Raw genomic sequence first — 25,224 nt, 5'->3', positions numbered from 1 at the left:
TAAACAGTAAGATCATCCCATACCAAGCATATAACAATTCATAATTCAACAAATTTAAAATAAATAATAGTAGTAATTTAAAATTAAAAAATATTTTTAAAAAATTACAAACAAATAATGAAATTTGATTTAAAATTAAAATTTTAAATTTTAAATATATTTTCAAATTAAATTTTGTGGTATTGGCCGATAAGGACATAATCAACCGGTATGCACTGGTATAATCGATACAAACCGAAATTTTCACTAAAACGGGACCTAAAGTTTATTGTTCCGATTTACTACCGAAACGTTATTGAATAGAATGATACATTTATACTTACCCATACAGGCTTCTCCCATCGATGCTGACGCCTAAGCTGCTCCACGCTACTTGCACTATTAACAGAATTATACACCCTCATTGCATCACACAAATTCTGTAGAAAAGAAGGGGCATTGTTTACAACATGACAAGGGGTTGAAAAGATTCCTTTCCAGCACAGTAAATGGCGGTGGTACCACAGACTTCACATAATAGACAGAACCTGATCTCGCCTATGGCTATCTCAACACATCAGCAATAAAGTCGACAACATGCAAATGAGCAAGCTGATACCTAACTTGTTGCCAAACCGATTTCGGAAAAGAACAACCGAGAAGCACATGATCAAGTGATTCCTCCTCCCCACAGCGACCACATGCAGCAGACATGTTGATCCCTCTCTCGATTAGACGCTTCTTTGTCGGTAAAAAGTTTCTAAGGCAACGCAAGCAAAAATCTTTAATCTTTGGCGGTAAAGAAGCAGCCCACAATTGATCCCATGGCCCTGTGACGTACAGAGACGAAAGATTTTGTGACCACGAGAGCACCAATATGTACCCCGACTTAACACTGTAAAATCCATTCGAGTTAAAATGCCAAATAAGCTGACCGGGTTGCTGATGTCGACCAATCAAAATACTATAAACATGAGCCACGTCTTGCGGAGACAACACCCCCCCCCCAACAAAGCTTCGATCCCAACCCGTCCCATCCTCAGTCATAAGCATCCTAACGTACAGCTCTTCAAGCCACTCAATCGACACCGTTTCAACATAAAATGTAGCTTCATCATTCAACCAAGGATCATTGAAGACCTGTACAGAAGCTCCATCCCCCGCACACCACCAAAAACCATTCCCAACAAGCTGCTCAGCTGCATAAAAATTCCTCCAAACAAAAGAAGGGTTACTATCTTCGCTTGCATCAATAAACCCACCCTAGGGAAAGTATCTAGCTTTGAAATCTCGACATGAAAAATTATCGGAGTCTGAAACGAACCTAGCAACCTGCTAGCCAAGCGTTTGTAAGTTAAAACAGTGCAAATTTCTAAAGCTCATACCGTCAAATTTCTTGGAGACAGGCAATCGATCCCACAATCTAACTTATTATCGAAAATCAATCTAGGCTTGATAGATTTTCTTCTCTAATATGAAGAGCTTGAGATTTTATCAAGTTGATTTTCAGGAAAACTCGAATCAAATAATTTATCGAATCAAATAATTTATCGAATCTTTGGCGGAAAAATTTTTGTTGCTTTAGTCTTAGTTGAATATTTGTGTCAAAAAAATTTTCAAATTGATTTGCCATTTTCATGAAAATATGTAATTGATAAATTGAAGTTGCATATTATCTTTGTCTTTATACATATTTTGCGAACAATAATATTTTATATAACATAAAAAAATAATCATAAACCTTTAATTCTATGATCTAAACTTATTTTTTTTTATACAATGGCTAACGGTATCCATAACCTCCTTCAATCTTTAAACTGAAGAAAAAATACACTGACGTCACCTTGATTAAATAGTATAAATTTATTTTAAATTATGACATGATATTTTTAAGTAATTTGGAATATCAAACCGGAACACTGGGCCTAATCTCTGGTCACGGTGAATGAAGTCGTTTTTACCATTTCGTAACTTGAATAAAATCCTCAAAAAAAAAAAACCACTGAACACTCGAAAGCACATGAGTCAGTTTCGTACCGGTATCATCCGTACCGATTAGAGTAATCCGTTCTGGTAAGAAACCTAGACAGGCACCTATAAATTTCATTCCGCTTCAAATTTTGTTCAATACGGATCATTTTGCTATATTTCGGCCAATTCCACCCGTTTCGCCGGAACTTAATGAACCAAGTGCCACTAAAACAGAGACTATTTTTTGTGCTTTTTGCTCAAATCTGAGGATGACGACGACGAGTGATTAGAGCTGAATCTCATTATTCACCAAGTTTCATTTAAACTATGATGTACAATTACCATGCATTTAACGATCTAACAAGTTTATGAAAGAAGATAGAGGAAGAAGAAGCAAACTGTAGAAGAAGAAAGGAACGGCGCGAAAAATACTAGGATAAGTAAATTTTTTAAATTCGAAAAGTAAAAACTAAACCGGTAACTTATGCAGAATAGAGGGACTAATAGATGTATTTGACCTTTTGTTTTAAATAGATTAAATTAGAAAGGAAAAAAAAAACCCTGAAATTTAATCCCATTAAAGGGTCGATTTTCCTGTTTTTGATCGTCGAGAGGGAATAACTGGGAAAGGGGAAGGAAGCAAATGCACTCACTGAAACCTCCCCTAGCAATGAAAAGACCAAGACCGCCTTCGCCACCACCGCTCTCCCCCGCCTCCACCAAACAGACATCTCCTCCGCCGCGGCCACTTAAATCCCTCCACCCCAATACCCCACCAATCTCCTCCAAGAAGCCTAAATCCCACCCCAAATGGGTGCCACTCAACCTCTCCCAGACCGAACTCTCCCTTCCCCTCACTTTCCCCACCGGCCAAACCTTCCGCTGGAAACAAACAGGCCCTCTTCAGTACACCGGCACCATCGGACCCCATTTGCTATCCCTCAAGCACCTCCAAAACGGCGACGTTTCTTACTTCATCCACTTCACCCCTTCCGAATCGGCTGCCAAGCTGGCCCTCCTCGATTTCCTCAACGTGAGCATTTCCTTGGCCAATCTCTGGGAGGTTTTCTCCGAGAATGACTCCAGGTTTGCCGAGCTAGCCAAGTATTTGAAGGGTGCTCGGGTTTTGAGGCAGGACCCGGTTGAGTGCTTGGTTCAGTTCCTTTGTTCTTCTAATAATAATATCGGGAGGATTACTAAAATGGTGGATTTCATTTCCTCTTTGGGTACTCATTTGGGCAGTGTTGGTGGGTTTGACTTTCATGAGTTCCCTTCATTGGAACGTTTATCTGCTGTCTCTGAGGAAGAGCTTAGACAGGCTGGTTTTGGTTACAGGTAAATCAGTTTGTTCTTCCTATTAGTTTCTTCACTTGCATTCTTCAACTGATTGCTTGCTGCATTAATATTAATATATACTTCTTAGTAGCAGCTTAAGTTCCTTAATTTTTTGTTGCATATAATACTCCTTGGTCATTTTATGCATTTTTCGGCTTTGTAATCGTGCTTAATTCAATACATTAACAATTTGTATTACATAGATTTTGACTGTTAATTGGTATCTCCCATCTTTAAATTTATATAATAACTATATGTGATGCCAACAGGCAAAAGGATGATAATTAGTGGGAAATTTACCTAGTCACTTCTGCTGAAATCATGGATTACATTGAAGAGTAACAACGGTAATGTAGTGCTTAATATATGTATAGTCCCTTGATAATGATCAGTTAGTAAATGGTTCATTGATAATTAGAGGTTTTCGGTGGGTTTTTTTTTTTCATTGGAATCGTGTCTTATGTGGGCATTTCATGATGTGGGTGAGCAGGGCTAAGTACATTACTGGCACAGTTGATGTTTTGCAATCAAAACCGGATGGAGGTGCTCAATGGCTTCTCTCTCTTCGTAAATTGGATCTTCAAGAGGCCATTGATGCTCTATGTTCTTTGCCTGGAGTTGGTCCCAAGGTAGCGGCATGTATTGCTCTCTTCTCTCTCGATCAGCACCATGCCATTCCGGTTGACACGCATGTGTGGCAGGTATGCTTTATGTACATAGCTAGTCGTGCAACATGGATAGTCTAGTCTTTTACATGTTACATATGTGAGCACTGTACCAATGACTTGACTAGGTTGCTAATGCTTAAATCAATACTAACTTTGATTAGGAAGTGGATTTAACCATTCAAAATCATGTTGCTTTCTGTTATTGATGGGAGTGTTGGGGCTTTTGCTAAAATCCTTGCACTATTTGAAGGAAACCTGTTTGTTTGTTTGAGTAGAGGGGCATTCGATGTTTAACTGATGAACATTTATATTGCAGAAATATGAATAAACAACCGTTGCTCCATTAAATGCTTGAATTAATATCATGTTGTTCCTCTCTACTATTTGCTTCTTGAATATGGATTGGATTGGTATAGCATCATTGTATATACTTGTAAATGGTTATTGATAAGATCACTAGGAAATTACTTTTTTTTCCTTCTTTTGTATTCTACGCATCCATGAATTTTTAACATGGAAATGTTCTACTTGTTTTGTGTGCAAGATTGCTACAAAGTACCTCCTTCCTGAGCTAGCCGGTGCCCGTTTGACACCTAAGCTTTGCAGCCGTGTGGCAGAGGCATTTGTAAGCAAATATGGGGAGTATGCTGGGTGGGCTCAGACGCTCCTTTTTATCGCTGATTTACCTTCACAAAAGGCCCTCTTACCATCCCACTTTTGGGATATTAAAGAGAAAAAATCTGCCAAAATTGAAGACAGTAACAGTTGCAATATCGATGGAAACTACAGTTGAAATCGCCAAAACGTTTTCCATTCGAGATTAGATATTTGAACTTTATCATCAAGTAGCCTTTGCCATTGGCTCATTGTTTTTCCAAGAGCAAGATCTAAAGATGATACCTCTCTCAACCTCCGAATGCTAGAAGCTTGCCTGAAATTCCTTGTCTCGGGATGATTAATTTGGAGATAACATCAACGGTGGTTGGACTTGTGCACCTTGCTGCAGTAGGGGGGACAAACCAGGTGGCCTCGACAAGTTGCTGTTATAACCATGCTCCCAACTTGCCAGGTATTTTTTTTTCTATATTTTTCATACTTTTGGCAAGCATTTCGGCAAACTGTTCGAACATTAGGAATCGGATGGCTACAACTTAATCTTAATATAATAGTAATTGATTGGATAGTCCACTGTTGTATTTTTATCACATTAGGTTTTCTAATGTAACATTTTGAATTTGATTAAGCTGGCTGGTTGTTGTTTGAGTCATGATAATTGTATACATTTGTGTTATTATTCATCATCTTAGGGTCTGTTTGATTGCCAGTAAAATATTTTCCGTAAAATGATTTCTGGAAAATGTTTTACTTTTCTGTAAAATGATTTACTGGAAAATATTTTCTGGTGTTTGATTGAATCTGTGTAAAATATTTTCTGCTGCTTGGCAGATTTTTTGAAAATATTTTTCGAAAAAGTTGTTTTTACATATATTAATATATATTAATAAATTTTTATATTTTAAATTATTTTTACATATATTGCAATGATTTATTTATAATAATACTCAATCATTAAGCTACAATATTAATCGTTATAAATTGAAAAAACTAATATCAAATAAATTATTTGTAATTGTGTTAAAAAACAAATATTGAATAATTAAAAAACAAGTTATGGAAAATCGATAAATGTAAGCGTTTTCTACGGAAATGAAGGAAGGAATGAAGGAGGCGATAGAGAGGAGAGCACGGAAAATGTCTTACGGAAATTGAAATGGTAAGATATTTTCCCTAAAATGTAACCCATTTTCCCTTGTTTTGGAGTTCATTTTCCAAATGGAAAATGTTTTCCTCCAATCAAACGCTGGAAAAGTTGGAAATGATTTTTCGGAAAATCAATTCTATCAATCAAACAGACCCTTATATTTACTTTACTGAGGTTGATTCGTCAAAAGCTTCGTTACAGTTCAGGTGGAATAACTTGAAAGTATATATATATATATTATAACATTTATTTGTTAATATTTAGCAATTATATCTATTGTTTATTCAGGGGGTTTTTGTGTGTGACTTGGTAAGAATAGAAGGGAAGGTAAGGGTTGTCCAAGAATGGTGTCAATTTTGACATCCTTAGTTGGGCTTTGAATATTAAAAATTTTGTAATTTTTATTTAAAATTTCAAAAATTTCTGTGAATATTTGATATATTAAAATGTATGTGTATATGTAGTATTTTACATTTTTTTCCACTTTATAGTTTAATCATTTCTTTCATTTATTTTTTAGATCATGTTTTATTTCATTCAACATTTTACACTATTTGTTAATGAAGTCTTAATTTGGTTAGCATGAGGACGTAGATTCGAGCGTGTGAAAATGCATTTATTCTCTTATTTAAAAATTGAGGAAGAATTATGAATAGTTTTAGGTCTTGTATAAAAAAAGTATTTTATCCTCATTGTTATAATAATTTTATTTCAACTTTAAATTTATTTTAAAATATTCAAATACCTTTTCAAAATGATTTAATTTAAAAAAACACTTTATTACTTGATTATTTTATTTTACTTTTAAAATTAAATATATAATGTATTTAAAAATTACTGGCATTGCATTATAGATCACAAATCTATTTAGAACCATATCACATCCTTCACAATTATCATAAATTTAAATTTTGTAATTAACAAAAATTAAACAAATGATTACTATTTAATATAATTAGTTAATTATTATTATTAATTAAATAAACTATTATAAAATTTTATAAAATTCCGGCATATATGGATGTTAGTATAATTAAAGCAAAAATATAAATATAATGATCGAATAATTATAAAATATATTAAAACAATTTTGATGTAGGTCGATTAATTGATCTAAAACTTAGCAACAACAATAGTTTGTTAAAACATACGAAGATATGAATTCAAGTGTGTTGAAACGTATTATTATCTTCTTTATGAGTTGGGGAGGAGTTATGGTTAGTTTAAGGTATTGTCTCAAATACTATTATATATTATTATTTTAAATAATAATTAAATTAAGTAAAGGTAATTTTGTTAAGGTGAATAGTTATTTTTATCGAGAAAAAGACACAAATGTATTTTTTTTATTTAATACATTTAAAATTAAATTAGGTTATTATTTAAAATTCTCCAACTGAATTGAGCAGTTAATGAGAATCCATACGACAAAAAGAAAAAGTTAATCAGAATCCATAAGAAACAGTTTGGCTTTTGCCATTACAACTGAAAATTTTTGACGATGGAGAACGTGGTCAGTTCAGTTTTTTCAGGTTTCATCCAAGCCATAGGCAAACTTTTTCGCTCCCCACTCGATTTTCTTGCTGGAAAATCCTGCAGGTAAATTTCCTTCAATCCTAAAATCACTCATCGCCGCGTTTCAAAGCCTCTTCAAAATTCTTAGTTGTTTTGAGTAATAGATTTTCTTTTGTTTTTCTTATCTTTGTCATTATGAACTTTGATTAAGCAAATCTTTTGTTTAAGAAACTAAATTTCCCCTTTCTTTGTGCAATGCGTTCTTATTTTTCATGTTTGGAGGATTATGTTTCAGTTCAATTTGTGGATCAACATGGGATTTAATCTGTTACATCGAGAATTTTTGTGTTGCCAATATACTGAAATTGATCATGGTACTGGTTTTATCCTATATCGGTAAGTTTCATAGTATTTATTTCTAATCTAACATTTCATCTTCCATTTTTTAATTTAAGAAATTCAATTGTTCCTTTCAATGATTTGCAGTTCTCTTATACCTTTATCTGCTATACAAAGTGGGTATTTGCCAATGCATTGCTCATGGTCTGTGTAGAATGGTATGGGGATGCATTTCATGCTGGTTCTCATCTTGGGAATTTTGTTGCACTTTCCTCTGCCATAAGCTTCGAAACATCAAGCGAATCGATCGACGAAGACGACGACCAAGGCGAAGAAAAAGAGTAACCGATCCAAGCGAAGACGATGAAAGCTTTTCATATGGCAGTTCTAGACCAATGGAGGTAAGCAATCATTCAGTATCAGGTAGATTAAGAAATTATAAAGGAGTTCACTTAAGAAGGTCTTTAAGGCCTAGAAATCATAGGATTAATGTAGGGATTAGTAGAGATGCTCTTTATAAAAGGAAACCCATTAAGCATATCAACACAGTTCATGACATTAGGGTCACACATACATCAAAATTTGCACATAAAGGTTCAAGTTATAAGGGAAGGCCTCATCATAGCAGGAGATCATTGTAAAAAAATACCTTCACTTATTTTACCCAGACTCTTATGTTCAAAACATATTCGAGTTTGGATTACTAAAAGATTAATAATATAGGGAGTTACAAAAATGTGCAAGTGAATCCCTCCATATACACAGCGAGAATATATGATGCTCCGTTAGCGCATGAATATTACGTATTGTTTATGAATAATAACATTATATTTTATTATTAAATAAAACAAACAATTAATAGAAAGACTTGTAAATAAATAAATAATTATTAATTAACTATAATTATTATAAAAAATACTAATAACCTTAAATCCAACATGATAATATTTATTTATAATAATTATAATTAAGATTTAATTACATTTAAATAAATTTATTAATCTTTCATTATTATTAACTTACGAGGCAATGGCAGAATAAAAAGGTTTGGTGTTTGAGGTTATACAACTACTCTGAAATAGTAATTAGTTTGGTTATTAAGCTAACTAAACTTCAATTAACCAAATTAACTCATTTTACAATGGTTTTTTTTTGGTACAAAATAAAGCATAAGTAATTAACTAAAATTATCAAGTTTAACATATTCTACTTCTGAATTTAGCGCATGTTGGATATCCTCTTTCAATATGTGTCTCACGTTCTATAACGGGTCACTAAGAATAACCAACTGATTTATCCTACCTCATGCCTCTTTAGCTAAACAGTCATTAATCTTATAACTATCTCTCAAAATGAGACATTTTACGATGCCTTTAATTTTTTATTCACGGGTGAATTAACATAATCAATTAAATTTTGTTATTTTAAATTTTTTTCAAATAACCAAACAATAATTAACTTTAAAACCTGATGTTATACCTCCAAAATACCACAAGCAATGCCTAACAGAAAAACTACAACTTCAAAACAAATATTTTTTTTTTTTTGGTTAGTTCTGTTGGATTCATTAAACCATATCAAATTAATCAAAAAGCAAATTTTAGTAGCAGAAGGATTAACTAAAAAATTTTGGTTTTAACTAAATAATACAATTTAATCTGAAATTTAAATTTCCACATTCGCAATCTTTATCTCCAGAATAATAATAAATACAGCAATTTTTCAAGTAAACATATTTAAACTTCCATTAAAAGTCTCATTTTAATTTCAATGGAAAACGGAGGAGCAAAACAATCACCCAAAATGCTGCCCTTCACCCAACTTGATCTAATTGACGCGGATCTTGCGGTCGCTTTGGCATTGCAAGAACAAGAAAGGGTTTTTTCATTGCTCGAAACCGTCGAGAGGGATGGATACGATAACGACGTCGATGATGATAGCGATGTGTTCCACGATCAAAACAACAACACCAGTTACGAGTATATTGAAGATGGAGGTAACCTAGAGTTCCTCAATAGACAAGATAGCAACGATTCCGAGGATGACTACGATAATGATGATGATGATGACAACGATGATTTTGAAGAACATGACATCGATCTTGACGATTTTTCGTATGAAGAATTGATCGCTCTGGGAGAACTAATAGGAATAGAGAGAAGAGGGTTATCCGAGAAGGAAATTTCTTCATGCTTGGTGCCGGTTAAGTTCCAATCCATCGAACACGAGAACGAAATTGATCGGTGCGTAATTTGTCAAGTGGAATACGGAGAAAACGACGAAGGACTAGTTGCACTTCCTAATTGTAAACATCCATATCACTTGGATTGCATAAGCAAGTGGCTTCAAATGAAGAAGCTATGTCCCATTTGCAGCACTGAAATTTCATCATCCATCCATCAATGCTAAGATCAAAATGTTGTTTAGATCTTGTACAGTAATATTGCTTTTGGTTGAAAAAGAAAATGGAAATTAAAAAAAAAAGTGTATGTACATTTCCTCTATATATAGGGTCAAATTCGGGTTAGATATATATATATATATTGTATTAATGTTACATATATTTATCTAAATTAAAATTAAAATTCTCGATTCTACCCTATCTGTCAACATATATAAATGAATAATCCTAATTAATTTTTTTAAATAAATATTTTTTAAGCATTTTCCTTCATCCAGCCTGGAGATACCAACCTCCTTTTTTTTAAAATTTTTTTTCCCAGTGTGAGAGAAAAGTTTATAGATTATTGCCATTGATTCTTACAGCAAGAAAGAAAGGGGAAAAAATTGCTTAGACGTAAGAGATTGATCTTTACAGATAAGTACAATTTAGAAAGCAATTTTTTTTATTATTATAAAAATAATAGATGCCAATCCATGCACATGCTGTGCTGTGCTTTGCTTCTTACCAAACAATACAGATCCCATGAAGATTTCTGATAATATGTCAAACCAGTACTGACCAATGATTAAAAAAAAAAAAAGGTTTTTCATTTTTACCATCTATTCTTGTATTGTACCCCCTTTAGAATATTACTTTCATAAATCTAAATCCGATTTAATTTTATTTGATTAAAAAATAAATTAAACCCATCAATTTGAATTAAAAAATATTCGAATTTATCAAAATAAATTTGAGAAAAAATTGAGGGTAAATTATAAAAATAGTCACTTATGTTTGATATGTTACGTTTTAGTCGCTTACATTATCGTTTTATTACGAGTGGTCACTCTACCGTTAAGCTCCGTTACCTCCCTAACGTCAAGCCTACGTGGCAGTCCAAATTAATTTTAAATGCCAACTTGAATGTTCAACTGGGATAAAAATAGGTTTTTAATTAAATAAATTTAATTAATTAAAAAATTTAAATTAATTACACCTTAAATTGTAAAAGAAAAACCGTTCGTCTCTTTTTTTTTTTTTCTCTTTGAGTTTTCTTTTCCATTTTGACTGAAAGAAAATATTCACATCCCAATTGGACATTCAAGTTGGCATTTAAAACTCATTTGAACTACTACGTAGGATTGTCATTAAGGAGGTAACGGAGCTTAACGGCAGGGTGACTACTTCGTAACAAAACGATAATATAAGTGGCTAAAACGTAACATTTTAAACATATATAACTAAAATATAATCTAAAACAAACAAAAGTGATTAATTTTATAATTTATCCAAAATCTTATAAAATATATTGCGCATATATCAATGAAAAAAAATACTTATCTATAGTGATGCTTTAGTAGATTGGATCTACCAATATCATATGTATATATATAAGTGGGCATTGATAAGATAGGTGATAATAAATATTATATAGGAAAATGGTGAACTGATGAACCATATGTGATTCAGAAAATATGAAAGATTTTAATGTCAAAACATGCTCACTTATTATGTTTTATATTTATAGAGAGAGATGTAGATATATAAATTTTCATTACATGACAACTGACAGACATGCAAAACACATTTTGTTTTGTTTTTTATTTTCAATGATTTCTAGACTAATTAAAAACAAATTGCATCGCTAACTCGTGTTGTCCAACATTTCTTGTATTTTATTTATTTTTTATGGAAAAACAATTATACATATTTTTGTAGGCAGTTCTAATGAATAAAATAATTTTGTGATTTGATTTTCAGCTCCTTAGGCTTTTTCCTTTTCACGACTTTGACCGTTGAAAAGGGGGAAAAAAAAAGTGAAACCCCAATAATTTTGAAAGTGAGAGCTCAATGTCGATAACGTTGGCAATCAACCATTGAGACGAGCAGAGTAACCTTGATGCTACAGAATCTCAGTCCAAACTAGGGGTGTGTAAAATTCGGTTAACCGACCGAATTCGGTTAATTGGTTGGTTAACTGAATTTTTTTGGTAGGGGGTCGGTTAATTATTTTTTGATTTTTCGGTTAACGGTTAATTCGGTTCGAAACCGGTCGGTTAACCGAATTTTTTCGGTTTAACCGAAAAAATTAATAAATAAAATTATAATATATAAATAGGCTCACTATTCACCTAAACCCAATCCAAACCCAAGTATTCAACCCAACCCAATCATAAAAATTACAAATAATTTAATAAATAAAAATAAAATTCTAAAACTAAAACTAAAACAAAAGTCTAAAAATAATTTAATTATGTAGTGATTCAATTTGGTTAATTCGGGTAATCCGGTTAATTTTTAACCAAAAATAAAAATATATAATTATCGGTTAATTCGGTTAACCGACCGAATTAACCGAAAAAATTTCGGTTCGATTAATTTTTTTTGAAAAAATTTCGATTCGGTTAATGTTATTTCGGGTCGGTTAACCGATCTGTTAACCGAATGAACACCCCTAATCCAAACGTTTGCCTCCAAAGTGACAAAGACACCGATTGCACACCATGTGATTTGATTATTCTGCAGAGTCGTTTTATGAAAGAGTGTTGATCTATATTGTTCCTATGGAGGTAGTAAAGGTTACTTAGAATTTTTTTCACCCTATTTTTGAATTATGCTTTGATCAAGTAAATTCAACAACTGTTGATAAAAGTTGGACAGTGACTCTTACAACACCTTCCTCAAAAGGTTAATAAAAATGTTGATTGCATAATCAAAATGGCTTTCAAAAGAGAGAAGGGTTTGATATTGTTTAAAACTATCTTAAATTAATGTAACCATTTTTTTAATTCTTTTAGACTCTTGAATTTAAAAAAAAAAAAAGTTAGGCCCCAAACAATTTGGAAATTTTCTTTAAATCTTTCAAAAATTTTAATAAAATCCTCCAAAATCTTTTGTCTTTCATTAAGCCTTTAATTTTTTTTTTTGAAAGTTTTAATTACAACTACCAAAATTTTTAGACTTTTTCATCAATCCTCCAAAATTTTTAAAATTTTAGTTAGACTCCCAAATATTAATTTCAAGATCTATCATTGTCAATATCATTAAAGCAAAACTCAGAGAGACCAAAAGGACCATTGTGAGCATCAACCAATTATAGTGAAAACAAGGCAAAAAAAAAAAGAGAGAAAGGCTTAAAGTGGAAAAAAAACACAAAACAAAAATTGTAATAATAAATTTAGTATTAATGTTTGCATCATTATTACTCTATATTCCTTTTAGAACACTTCACTCTTTAACCTTTAAATTTTAATTAAATTACTTTTCTTTAGACGAAAAAATTTATCAAAACGTTAAAATTTTAATGACATTAACATAATAACTTACATAGCAATTAGCATATATTTCATTCTTTACGTGAGTACTTTTTTATATTTTTATGAACAGTTTGATTTTTTTAATTATATGAAGTATAGATAGATTGCCACGTGAGTTATCATGTCACATCATTAAAACTTTATCAGTTCAATAATTTTTCTACCCAACAAAAATAAATTGATTGAAATTTGAAGGTTAAGAGTATGAAAATAACTAAGTGGAAAAAGAGAGTCAATGTTAACAACTATGTATTTCACTAAAAATCCTATCACGCGTGTATACATATAAAAATCATGTATTTAGAATATAAATGCGTATTTAAAATAACATACAATAAATAATAAAACATAAGGTTTAAAACTAATAATATAACATGGGTTCAATCCTTAGACATGTTAATTTTAATTCTTTTATTTTAAAACCATATAAAAGTATGAAAAACAAAAGGTCGTCAAAATAATAATAGTAGTTATTTAATAAAAGGGCATATTAGTTATTTTCTAATCAAGTTGGTATTTAATTAACTCGTGACACCAACCGAGTTTTATTAATAACATAGATATACAAATTTGATGGGGAAACATTTTATGTTAAAAATATTTTTTTTGAAATTTACTTAAGAATTATTATTGGTGTAATGGTAAAAAATTATTTATAAATTTATCAAACTTTAGATTTAGTTTTTCATTTTATTTTAAAACCATATAAAAGTCATCAAAAAATAGTAATAATCATTTAATAAAAGAGTATATTAATTATTTTCTATCCGAATTGATACCCAATTAACTCATAACATCAACTCAATCAATAATTTTATCAATAATATTATATAGATTATGCCAAAAAAAGAGAGTTTCTTTCCTTTAAAAGAAATTAGAGTTTTAATTTTAATTTTAAAAATGATTGTTTTGCATAGTATAATCATATATAAGAAAATATAAAAATATAAAAATCATTATGATTAATTTTATGTTGGTGTGTTTGATGAATTGAAAAATAAGTATTAAATTTTATAAGTATATTATAATATTATTTAGGATATGAGTAAAAGTAAGATTAAACATAATTATTTTGTTTAATAATAGTAAATTTTAATTTTAAAAATTTATTGTTTCATAATTTTAATATTATTAATATGATATTACTTATTTTGATAAAAACTATTGATAAATTTTGAATATTTTATTTTTAATAAAATGAATAAATAATTTATTTCAAGAATAAAATTTAAAAAAATAAAATCAATTTAATATTTTTCATATTGTCAACACTTTTTTTGTTGAAATTTTTATATTAACTAAAAAAGTTAATATGCATATTAAATAGAATTAAAAAATAAGGGTCTGTTTGATTGAAGGAATTGATTTTCCGGAAAATCATTTCCAACTTTTCCAACGTTTGATTGGCGGAAAACATTTTTCATTTGGAAAATGAACTCCAAAACAAGGGAAAATGGGTTACATTTTAGGGAAAATGTCTTACCCTTTCCATTTCCGTAAGACATTTTCCGTGCTCTCCTCTCTATCGCCTCCTTCATTCATTCCTTCATTTCCGGTAGAAAATTGCTTCTGTTTATCGATTTTCTAGTAACTTGTTTTTTTAATTATTCAATACTTGTTTTTTTAACACAATTACAAATAATTTATTTGATATTAATTTTTTTCAATTTATAACAATTAATATTGTAGCTTAATGATTGAGTATTATTATAAATAAATCATTGCAATATATGTAAAAATAATTTAAAATATAAAAATTTATTAATATATATCAATATATGTAAAAACAATTTTTCAAAAATATTTCTAGGAAATCGCCAAACAATAGAAAATATTTTACACTGATTCAATCAAACACCAGAAAATATTTTCCAGTAAATCATTTTATAGAAAAGTAGAACATTTTCCCGAAATCATTTTACGAAAAATATTTTACTGGCAATCAAACAGACCCTAAATATTGAAACATTTGATTTTAATGATTTACTAAGCACACTATATTTTCTCATTTCTTGATTCTTATAAGGTTCGAAGAGGATAAGAAGAGTACCCGGAAAGAATATAAATGAAATGTATTGGCTAACATTTATATTGAAACTCACTCATTATAATAATTACCATACTTGAATTCAATTATTAGAATTTTTTAAAATTTTAATTTATACCATCGTATCATATTTTTTGTAATTTTTCATTTAAGCGTAATTAATCCCAATTGAAAAATTACTAAATATTTTATAAATAAAAACATTAATATAATTTATTTTTATTTTTATTTTTTGTATTTTATATAAAATATTACTATGATAGTATTTTCACCTCAAACACCATAATTTTCAAATTTTTATTAAAGTATTTAAACCAAGACCTCCTGTAATTTATATATGTACATATTAATATTACCTAATTTTTTTGTGTTTAGTATAAAATCATTTTCAAAAATATCAAATATTTTAAATTTTTAATAGTACCCAAAAAAATGACAGTTAATTTCATCACTGTTTCTAACTTACTCTACCAGACAAAATGACATTTAATTTTGTTAAAAAAATATAAATGAAAAATGACAAAGAAATGAAATGAAATGAAAAGACCCAGACTTTCTCTCTCTTTGCTTTTGTGTACCATTTTTCTCTCTCTTTCTTTCTCTTAAACTCCTTTTTGCTACCCCTCTGTATGCATCTCTCTGTGACTGCATGTTTACACTTGGGGAGCTCTCATTTGCTCTGATTTTTAAGGTAATAGAGCTTCTTCTTCTTCTTCTTCCTTTCTTTTTTTTTCATTTTATAAAAAAATGGTTTTTTTTCTAACAATATCGATGACAGTTGAGAAAAGAACACTTGTTTTTCCTAGCCCTAGATTCTGTTAAATCCCAGTTGTGATTTGATCTCTGTACTCTTTGTCAATTTATATTGGGTCATCACATTTCCATTGAATAATAAAAAAACAATGATATCACTCTTATTAATCTCCTTTAATTCTACATTTATTTATATTTGAGATCTGATTTTCCTTTTCAACTCAATTTTCATTTCTGGAATTTGGGTTTTTTTATTTCGATACTTAGTAAACAAAGAGTCGACCAAGAAAAGACACTATCTTTAGTAGTGTGAGTTAGCCTTATAGGATTGCTACATTTTATGGGTTTTAGTTATTTTGTACTAAAACTGGATTAAATGGTGAAGGATTAAAGAGCTGAAGTTGCTTCTGGGCTTAGAAACAGAGGGTTTGGGATTGGTCATAAGGAAAGAGCATTCTTCGGCATTTGCATTTTCAGCAAAGGTAACTTTTTTAATTGCGTGTTCAAAGATAGCAATTTGACAGCTAATTTGGCTTTATTTTTTATTTTTTTTACTTCTTACAGAAGATACGGAATTGGATTATAATTGGCTATGCGATTATGTCTAAGCTGTTACGTTTTCATATCTGGGAAATGGGAATTGCCTAAAATTTATCCTTTTCTTTTTCTTTCTCCGGTAAAGGAAAGTTTTTATTGATATTGTATTTCATAATTGTGGTGAAATTGAACATTTGGTGAATGTTAGTTCTGAAAAAAGAAACATAGGAGAAAAAGAAGCTGCAATGAACATGTTGTGTTCTCTCTATAAGATCTTTCCGGCCTTCATCTGTTGATCCAGCGTTCTTTTAGTTGAATGTTTGTTTCTCTGGTTCTGCAGGAAGCCGAGGAGCAAGCTAAAGTGGCCTTTGTTGGTAATGTCAAAGTCTCCGTCCCCTGAACCGCGAGAATGGGGACCCTTATCTTCATCGAAGCTTAGGTGAGTTTTGTGAGTCGTTAGTTTACTAAATTATTAGAATGGAATCAAAGAAATGAATATAACAAGCCAGTTGTAGAAATCATCTCTGAAGTCTTAATTGAAAGATCTGATGCATTTTCATTTATTCTGACAGTTCTAAGTGGTTTGGATCTGTAGTTTGGTTGGTTCTGTTAATGTCATTTGTGGACTAATGAATTGACTGTTCATATCCAGGGATTTGAATGGAACGACTGGAGTGGATGATTCTGATGATACAGTGGCTGCAGTTGCTCGTTTTATTGAGCAACTGCATGCCTACACGTCCTCACCAAGTGAGAAAGAACTTATTACAGCACGTGTGCTGAGTATTGCCAAAGAAAGAAAGGAAGCAAGAACACTTATTGGTTCCCATGGCCAAGCAATGCCGTTGTTTATATCCATTCTCAGGAGCGGCACCCCTTTAGCAAAACTCAATGTTGCTGCAACTCTGACTGTGTTATGCAAAGATGAGGACTTACGGCTGAAGGTGCTTCTAGGTGGATGTATTCCACCATTACTCTCGCTTTTGAAGTCTGAATCAACTGAGGCCCGGAAGGCAGCAGCAGAGGCAATATTTGAAGTTTCCTCTGGTGGTCTTTCAGATGATCATGTTGGTATGAAAATATTTGTTACAGAAGGTGTTGTGCCAACATTATGGGAACAACTCAGTCCAAAAAGCAAGCAGGACAAAGTGGTAGAAGGGTTTGTTACCGGAGCTTTGAAGAACCTTTGCAGTGAGAAGGATGGTTATTGGAGAGCAACACTTAAGGCTGGAGGAGTAGATGTAATTGTGGGTCTTCTCTCTTCTGATAATTCTGCTGCCCAATCCAATGCAGCTTCCCTTTTGGCCAGATTGATGTTGGCATTCAGTGATAGCATCCCAAAAGTTATAGATTCTGGAGCTGTCAAAGCCTTGCTTCGGCTTGTAGGTCAAAATAATGATACTTCTGTCCGTTCAAGTGCTGCAGATGCCTTGGAAGCCCTTTCTTCAATGTCAACTGCAGCAAAAAAGGCAGTCGTTGATGCAAATGGTATTCATATTCTTATTGGGGCTGTTGTTGCTCCTTCTAAAGAGTGCATGCAAGGAGAGCATGCCCAAGCTTTGCAGCGCCATGCAACACATGCTTTAGCAAATATCTGTGGAGGGATGTCTGCTTTGATACTTTATCTTGGAGAATTATCAAAATCTTCTCGCTTAGCTGCACCGGTTGCTGACATAATTGGAGCACTTGCTTACGCTGTAATGGTGTTTGAGCAGACTACTGGCCTTGATGAGGAACCCTTTGATGTAGCACAGATAGAGGATGTATTAGTTATGTTACTCAAGCCTCGTGATAATAAGCTAGTCCAAGATCGTGTCCTTGAGGCCATGGCAAGCTTGTATGGTAACACGTACCTCTCACAATGGCTCAATCATGCTGAAGCAAAAAGGGTGCTTATTGGACTCATAACAATGGCTGCTGCTGATGTCCAGGAGCATCTAATACTTTCTTTAACCAGCTTATGCTGTGACAAAGTCAGTGTTTGGGATGCTATTGGTAACCGAGAAGGTATTCAGTTGCTCATATCATTGTTGGGCTTATCCAGCGAACAGCACCAAGAGCATTCAGTACAGTTGCTAGCCATCCTTACTGATCAGGTTGATGACTGCAAGTGGGCCATTACTGCTGCTGGTGGGATTCCTCCATTGGTGCAGTTGCTGGAGATGGGATCTCAGAAGGCAAGGGAGGATGCTGCACATATTCTATGGAATTTATGCTGTCACAGTGAAGACATCCGTGCCTGCGTTGAAAGTGCAGGTGCGGTACCAGCTTTCTTATGGCTCTTAAGAAGTGGTGGACCAAAAGGACAGGAAGCATCAGCTAAGGCTCTTACAAAGCTTGTCCGGACAGCTGATTCTGCCACTATTAATCAATTGCTAGCTTTGCTCCTGGGAGATACTCCAATCAAAAAGGCCCATATAATTAGAATTTTGGGCCATGTACTCACAATGGCACCACATCAGGATCTTGTGTTTAAGGGATCTGCAGCTAACAAAGGACTGAAATCTCTTGTCCAGGTTCTCAACTCCTCAAATGAAGAAACTCAAGAGTATGCAGCTTCTGTCCTAGCTGATCTATTTAGTACAAGAAAAGATATATGCGATAGTCTTGTAGCTGATGAAATTGTACAACCTTGCATGAAGCTTTTGACTAGCAAGGCTCAAGTTGTTGCAACTCAGTCTGCTCGAGTGTTGGGTGCTCTTTCTCACCCAAGCAAGTCGAAAGCTGCTAATAAGATGTCTTACATTGCAGCAGCAGATGTCAAACCTCTAATTAAATTAGCAAAAACTTCTCTCATTGGTGCTGCTGAAACAGCTGTTGCTGCCTTGGCCAATCTCCTCTCTGATTCTCATATTGCTGCTGAAGCACTAGCTGAAGATGTTGTTTTGGCTTTGACAAGAGTGCTGGGAAATGGAAGTTTAGAAGGTAAAAAGAATTCATCAAGGGCTCTTCATCAATTGCTAAAGCATTTTCCAGTCAGTGATGTGCTCGTAGGAAATTCTCAGTGTCGTTTTGCTGTTCTTGCACTTGTTGATTCCTTAAATGCAATGGATATGGACACCACTGATGCTGCAGATGCTTTAGAAGTGGTTGCACTCTTGTCTAGAACAAAAAAGGGTGTGAATTTAACTTATCCAGCTTGGTCTGTGCTTGCTGAGGATCCTTCAAGTTTAGAGCCTCTTGTGCAATGCCTTGCTGAGGGGCCTCCTCCACTTCAAGATAAGTCCATAGAAATTTTGTCTAGGCTTTGTGGGGATCAACCAGTTGTTCTCAGTGATCTATTGGTTGCAAGATCAACATCTATATGTTCATTAGCCGACAGAACAATGAACTCTGCCAATTTGGAAGTCAGAGTTGGAGGAGCTGCACTTCTATCATGTACTGCAAAAGAACATAAACAGCAGTCAGTGGATGTACTTGATCGGTCTGGGTATTTAAAACCTCTCATAGAAGCTTTAGTGGATATGGCAAAGAAGAATTCAAGATGTACCTCTTTAGAAATTGAGGTCAGAGGTAGAGCCCCAAGAGAATTTATTGAAAGAACGGCATTCCAGGAAGGCGAGGAGTTTGATGTCCCTGATCCTGCTATTGTATTGGGTGGAACCGTTGCTTTGTGGTTATTATTAATACTGTCTTCATGTCTTCCAAAAAACAGAATTACCATAATGGAAGCTGGTGGACTTGAGGTTCTATCTGACAAGCTTGCAAATTATGCTTCCAATCCTCTGGTATGGCTCTCCTTCTCTCCCTTTTTGCTATATATATGACAAAACCTAATGTGTTCTGAATAGATAAAAATATAAATTACCATATTCCTGAAATCATTGCATAAATTGTTTTCACTGATATGATTTTCCATCATGTATGTTGATACATAAGATTCCTTGCCAAAAATTTTGGTAGCCTAGCTGAAAACTGTTTATTTACAGGCGGAATTTGAGGATACGGAAGGTATATGGATAAGTACCCTGCTTCTAGCTATTTTGTTCCAAGATGAAAATGTTGTTTTATCTCCAGCAACCATGCGCATCATACCGTCACTTGCTCTTCTGTTGAGATCTGAAGAAGTTATTGACAGATATTTTGCTGCTCAGGCAATGGCCAGTCTAGTTTCTAATGGAAGCAAGGGAATAAGTCTTGTCATTGCAAATTCTGGTGCAGTTGCTGGATTGATAACATTGATTGGCTATGGGGAATCGGATATGCCCAATTTAGTTACCTTGTCTGAAGAGTTTTCTCTTGTACGAAATCCTGGTCAAGTTGTTTTAGAACATCTTTTTGAAATTGAAGATGTGAGAGTTGGCTCTACTGCACGGAAATCTATTCCTCTTTTAGTGGATCTCCTGAGACCAATACCAGATAGGCCTGGAGCTCCTCCAATTGCTGTTCAACTCTTAACCCGCATTGCAGATGGAAGTGATACAAATAAATTAATCATGGGCGAAGCTGGAGCCCTTGATGCTTTAACAAAATATCTGTCTTTGAGTCCTCAAGACTCAACAGAGGCTGATATATGCGAATTGCTCAGGATATTATTTAGAAATCAAGAACTTATTCAATATGAGGCATCACTTAGTTCCTTGAATCAACTTATAGCTGTTCTGCGCCTGGGTTCTAAAAATGCTAGGTTCAGTGCTGCGAGGGCTCTTCATCAAATTTTTTATGCTGAACATGTTATTGATTCCGAGTTAGCCTGGCAGGCCGTACAACCATTGGTTGACATGCTATGTGCTGCATCAGAGAGTGAGCAAGAGGCTGCTCTTGTTGCCTTGATCAAGTTAACTTGTGGGAATGCTTCAAAAGCAGCTTTAATGACTGATGTGGAAGGAAACCCGCTCGAGAGTCTACACAAAATCTTGTCTTCGGCTTCATCATTGGAATTGAAAACAAATGCTGCACAACTTTGTTTTGTTCTCTTTGGACACACTAAATTTAGAGCCGATCCTATAGCCTCCGAATGCATACAGCCCCTTATTACTCTTATGCAGTCTGATACTAGTACTGCAGTGGAGTCTGGAGTCCATGCTTTTGAGAGATTGTTGGATGATGAGCAACAGGTGGAGCTTGCAGCAGCCTATGACATTGTGGATCTCCTTGTTGGCTTGATTTCTGGAAGAAACCATCAGCTTATCGAGGCCAGCATATGTGCACTCATAAAGTTGGCAAAAGACCGCACGCCACTCAAATCAGACATGGTCAAAGCTGGAGTTATTGATAACTGTCTTGAGGTACTCCCTCTTGCGTCCAGTTCATTGTCATCCTCAATCGCAGAGTTGTTCCGGATTTTGACAAATAGTAGCGCCATTGCTAGAAGTTCAGATGCTGCGAAAATAATAGAGCCTCTTTTCATGGTTTTACTTCGACCAGATTTCGGTTTGTGGGGACAGCACAGTGCCTTGCAAGCACTTGTAAATATCTTGGAGAAGCCACAAAGCCTTGCAGCTCTGAAATTGACTCCCAGTCAAGTCATTGAGCCTCTGATTTCATTTTTGGAATCTCCATCTCAAGCTATTCAGCAGCTTGGAACAGAATTATTGACCCATCTTCTTGCACAGGAACATTTCCAGCAAGACATTACAACGAAAAATGCAGTTGTGCCGCTGGTACAGCTTGCTGGAATTGGAATATTGAATCTGCAGCAAACAGCAATTAAAGCTTTGGAAAAGATCTCTGCTAGTTGGCCAAAGGCAGTTGCTGATGCTGGAGGTATTTTTGAGCTTTCAAAAGTCATTATTCAAGATGATCCTCAGCCTCCTCATGCCCTTTGGGAATCAGCTGCTTTTATTCTCTCCAATGTTCTGCATTCCAATGCTGAGTACTATTTTAAAGCTCCTATAATAGTTCTGGTCAAAATGTTGCACTCCACACTGGAGAGCACCATTACCGTGGCTCTCAATGCCTTGATTGTCCATGAAAGGAGTGATCCTTCAAGTGTTGAACAGATGACTGAAGCTGGAGCTATAGATGCATTGTTGAATCTACTAAGATCTCACCAGTGTGAAGAAGCTTCCGGCAGACTGCTTGAAGCTTTATTTAACAATGTAAGGATACGAGAGATGAAGGTTTCTAAGTACGCCATTGCCCCCTTAGCACAGTACCTGTTAGATCCGCAGACAAGATCAGAATCTGGCAGGCTCCTTGCAACTTTAGCTCTTGGAGACCTCTCCCAGCATGAAGGACATGCTAGAGCAAGTGATTCTGTTTCTGCATGTCGTGCACTTGTAAGCTTGCTTGAAGATCAGCCAACAGAAGACATGAAAATGGTTGCAATTTGTGCATTGCAGAACTTTGTCATGCGGAGTAGAACTAATAGGCGAGCTGTTGCTGAAGCAGGTGGCATATTAGTTATTCAGGAACTTTTACTTTCTCCTAATTCAGAAGTCGCTTCTCAGGCAGCACTGCTGATCAAATTCTTATTCTCTAATCACACACTTCAAGAATACGTATCAAACGAGCTCATCAGATCTTTGACAGGTGATATACTTTTTCTGTTTTAATTTGAAGTGTTTAGATGTGTCATTAAATCTTTTTCTTTATTATTATTATTTTTTGGTTAATTGAAAATCCACATATTTGCTTCTGACCAACAAGCAATATCTAGCATAAGTTTTTATTCTCTCTTTGTACTAGTTCCTTCTTTCCCTCTCGTTTGGTTCTCAACATTGCATATAATATTGAAATGTGTAGTCATTTTGTTGTGCAGCTGCCTTAGAGAGAGAATTGTGGTCTAATGCAACTATTAATGAAGAAGTCTTGAGAACATTAAATGTGATATTCGCCAACTTTCCTAAGCTCCAAATTTCTGAAGCAGCTACCCTGTGTATTCCCCATCTCGTAGCAGCACTAAAGTCAGGGAGTGAGGGTGCCCAAGAATCTGTATTAGACACCATGTGCTTGTTAAAACATTCTTGGTCAACCATGCCAATAGAAATTGCAAGATCTCAATCAATGATTGCAGCTGAAGCAATTCCTATCTTGCAAATGCTGATGAAAACCTGTCCTCCAAGTTTCCATGAGAGAGCAGATAGCCTATTGCACTGCTTGCCAGGCTGTTTGACTGTTACCATCAAGCGTGGTAACAACCTAAAGCAAGCCATGGGAGCCACAAATGCATTTTGCCGATTGACAATCGGTAATGGACCACCCCGGCAAACCAAGGTAAGAGTTCTATCTGAAAGTCATTGGAATAAACTGTATATGGCACCTAAGTTTGGTCTAGGGCCAAATGGAATATAGTTTGTTCCTTATCCTTGAAAGTTCTCCATTTCCTGGCCTTTTTCATCTCTAATATTGTTATGGGGTTGCATTTTTGCATTAATGATCATTGGCCAGGGTATAGAAAATAAAGCCTTTGGAATATTATCAGTTCTTATTTTACTTGTTGGCATCTGACTTTGCCGCTTTGTATGGCATGCATGAATTTATCACCTTGTTGGGATTTTCTAGTATAGATTTATCAAGAAAGCCGGTGCTTATCATTTCATTTATCCATCAAAATATGTTCTACAACATTGATGCACATGAAATTTTATTAGCACATCTAGATCTTCAGTCTTTTTGTAAAATTTTCCAATCTGCATTTTATATCAGATGGAAAAATACGAAGCTATAACTGTACCCTTGCATTGTTGATTATGTATTATTCCATTACCATCAATGGCACATGCTTTAACATGAGTGGTTTTGTACTATGATTAGGTCGTGAACCACAGCACTACTCCCGAGTGGAAAGAAGGATTCACATGGGCTTTTGATGTGCCCCCAAAGGGACAAAAACTCCATATCATATGCAAAAGTAAAAATACTTTTGGGAAGGTAAATGAGATTTTGAGATCTAATGCTGAGTGTAGTATCATATTCAGTTGTCGATGGTACTCGGTGCACTTAGATGAAAAGTTTTCCTTTTGTAGTGGGATAAAAAAGTGCTAATAGTTATATTTTCATATCTTTGGTATTGCTTTCTGATTTCTGATAGAGTTTTTTTTTCAGACAACATTAGGAAGGGTGACTATTCAGATCGACAAAGTCGTAACAGAGGGAGTATATAGTGGTTTATTCAGCCTGAATCATGATAGCAACAAAGATGGGTCTTCCAGAACGCTTGAAATCGAGATAATTTGGTCCAACAGGACAGAAAATGATGAAAACATATGAAAGGCGTGACATACTCATTTCTTTACAAGCAACCATAATGAAATCAGGTGAGGAACAATATAATAGGAGTTTGGGTTTGCTTGTTTACAAGTATAATATATATGTCTATCAAAGGTCCAGTTTTTGTAGTAAATGGTTTAAGGATGTAAATTATAAAATGTTTATTAATTTGAGATGAAAAAAAGGGAAATCAAAGAAGGTTCCTTTAGTGTAGGGAGCATAAAAGATGGTTAAAAGTTGTACAGATCAGTCTTTAGGGGCAAGCGAGTTAAGTGTTGTTAAAGGATGATGGCATTGCAAAAAATGTGATGAAATTGAAAATGGGTTCTTTTTGACACGAATTTCTGCTTTGTTTAATGGTGGAAATGGTTGTATTTTGTGCCCTTCTTTTTTAATATGCGTCATATTTTGGGTGTCTATATTCGCTGTCCATATAACTAAAGTATTCCAACATGAACCGGTAA

The 25,224-nt window shown here is 33.8% G+C and overlaps 4 protein-coding genes across 6 annotated transcripts; all 4 read left to right on the top strand.

The window, feature by feature from the left end:
- Positions 1-2,539: 2,539 nt before the first annotated feature.
- Positions 2,540-5,220, top strand: LOC105770304 (N-glycosylase/DNA lyase OGG1). The gene is made up of 3 exons (XM_012591437.2): positions 2,540-3,285; positions 3,776-3,986; positions 4,498-5,220. Exons 1-3 carry the CDS (start codon positions 2,594-2,596, stop codon positions 4,744-4,746), a joined length of 1,152 nt encoding a protein of 383 aa, XP_012446891.1. The 5' UTR covers positions 2,540-2,593; the 3' UTR covers positions 4,747-5,220.
- Positions 4,885-8,325, top strand: LOC105770305 (uncharacterized). Its single transcript, XM_012591438.2, has 4 exons — positions 4,885-5,022; positions 7,239-7,314; positions 7,526-7,626; positions 7,717-8,325. The coding sequence occupies exons 1-4, from the start codon at positions 4,905-4,907 to the stop codon at positions 8,208-8,210; spliced, it is 789 nt and encodes a 262-aa protein (XP_012446892.2). The 5' UTR covers positions 4,885-4,904; the 3' UTR covers positions 8,211-8,325.
- A 1,014-nt stretch (positions 8,326-9,339) lies between these two features.
- On the top strand, positions 9,340-9,978 carry LOC105767571 (E3 ubiquitin ligase BIG BROTHER-related). The gene has a single exon (XM_012587138.2). The coding sequence runs from the start codon at positions 9,340-9,342 to the stop codon at positions 9,976-9,978; it is 639 nt and encodes a 212-aa protein (XP_012442592.1).
- A 5,888-nt stretch (positions 9,979-15,866) lies between these two features.
- Positions 15,867-25,101, top strand: LOC105769683 (protein CELLULOSE SYNTHASE INTERACTIVE 3). Of its 3 annotated transcripts, none has more exons than XM_012590468.2 (8): positions 15,867-16,007; positions 16,463-16,551; positions 16,947-17,045; positions 17,259-20,334; positions 20,536-23,080; positions 23,310-23,764; positions 24,305-24,421; positions 24,596-25,101. In XM_012590468.2, exons 3-8 carry the CDS (start codon positions 16,984-16,986, stop codon positions 24,758-24,760), a joined length of 6,420 nt encoding a protein of 2,139 aa, XP_012445922.1. In that variant the 5' UTR covers positions 15,867-16,007; positions 16,463-16,551; positions 16,947-16,983; the 3' UTR covers positions 24,761-25,101. The 3 variants fall into 3 exon arrangements, with proteins under 3 accessions (XP_012445922.1, XP_012445919.1, XP_052487201.1); XM_012590465.2 differs by having other exon boundaries at positions 16,455-16,551; XM_052631241.1 differs by lacking the exons at positions 15,867-16,007; positions 16,463-16,551 and adding an exon at positions 16,681-16,745.
- The last annotated feature ends 123 nt before the right edge of the window (positions 25,102-25,224 follow it).

This window comes from Gossypium raimondii, chromosome 5 (genome assembly GCF_025698545.1).
Source record: "Gossypium raimondii isolate GPD5lz chromosome 5, ASM2569854v1, whole genome shotgun sequence".
NCBI classification, from domain to species: Eukaryota; Viridiplantae; Streptophyta; class Magnoliopsida; order Malvales; family Malvaceae; genus Gossypium; species Gossypium raimondii.
This window is presented reverse-complemented; position numbering and strand designations above follow the sequence as displayed.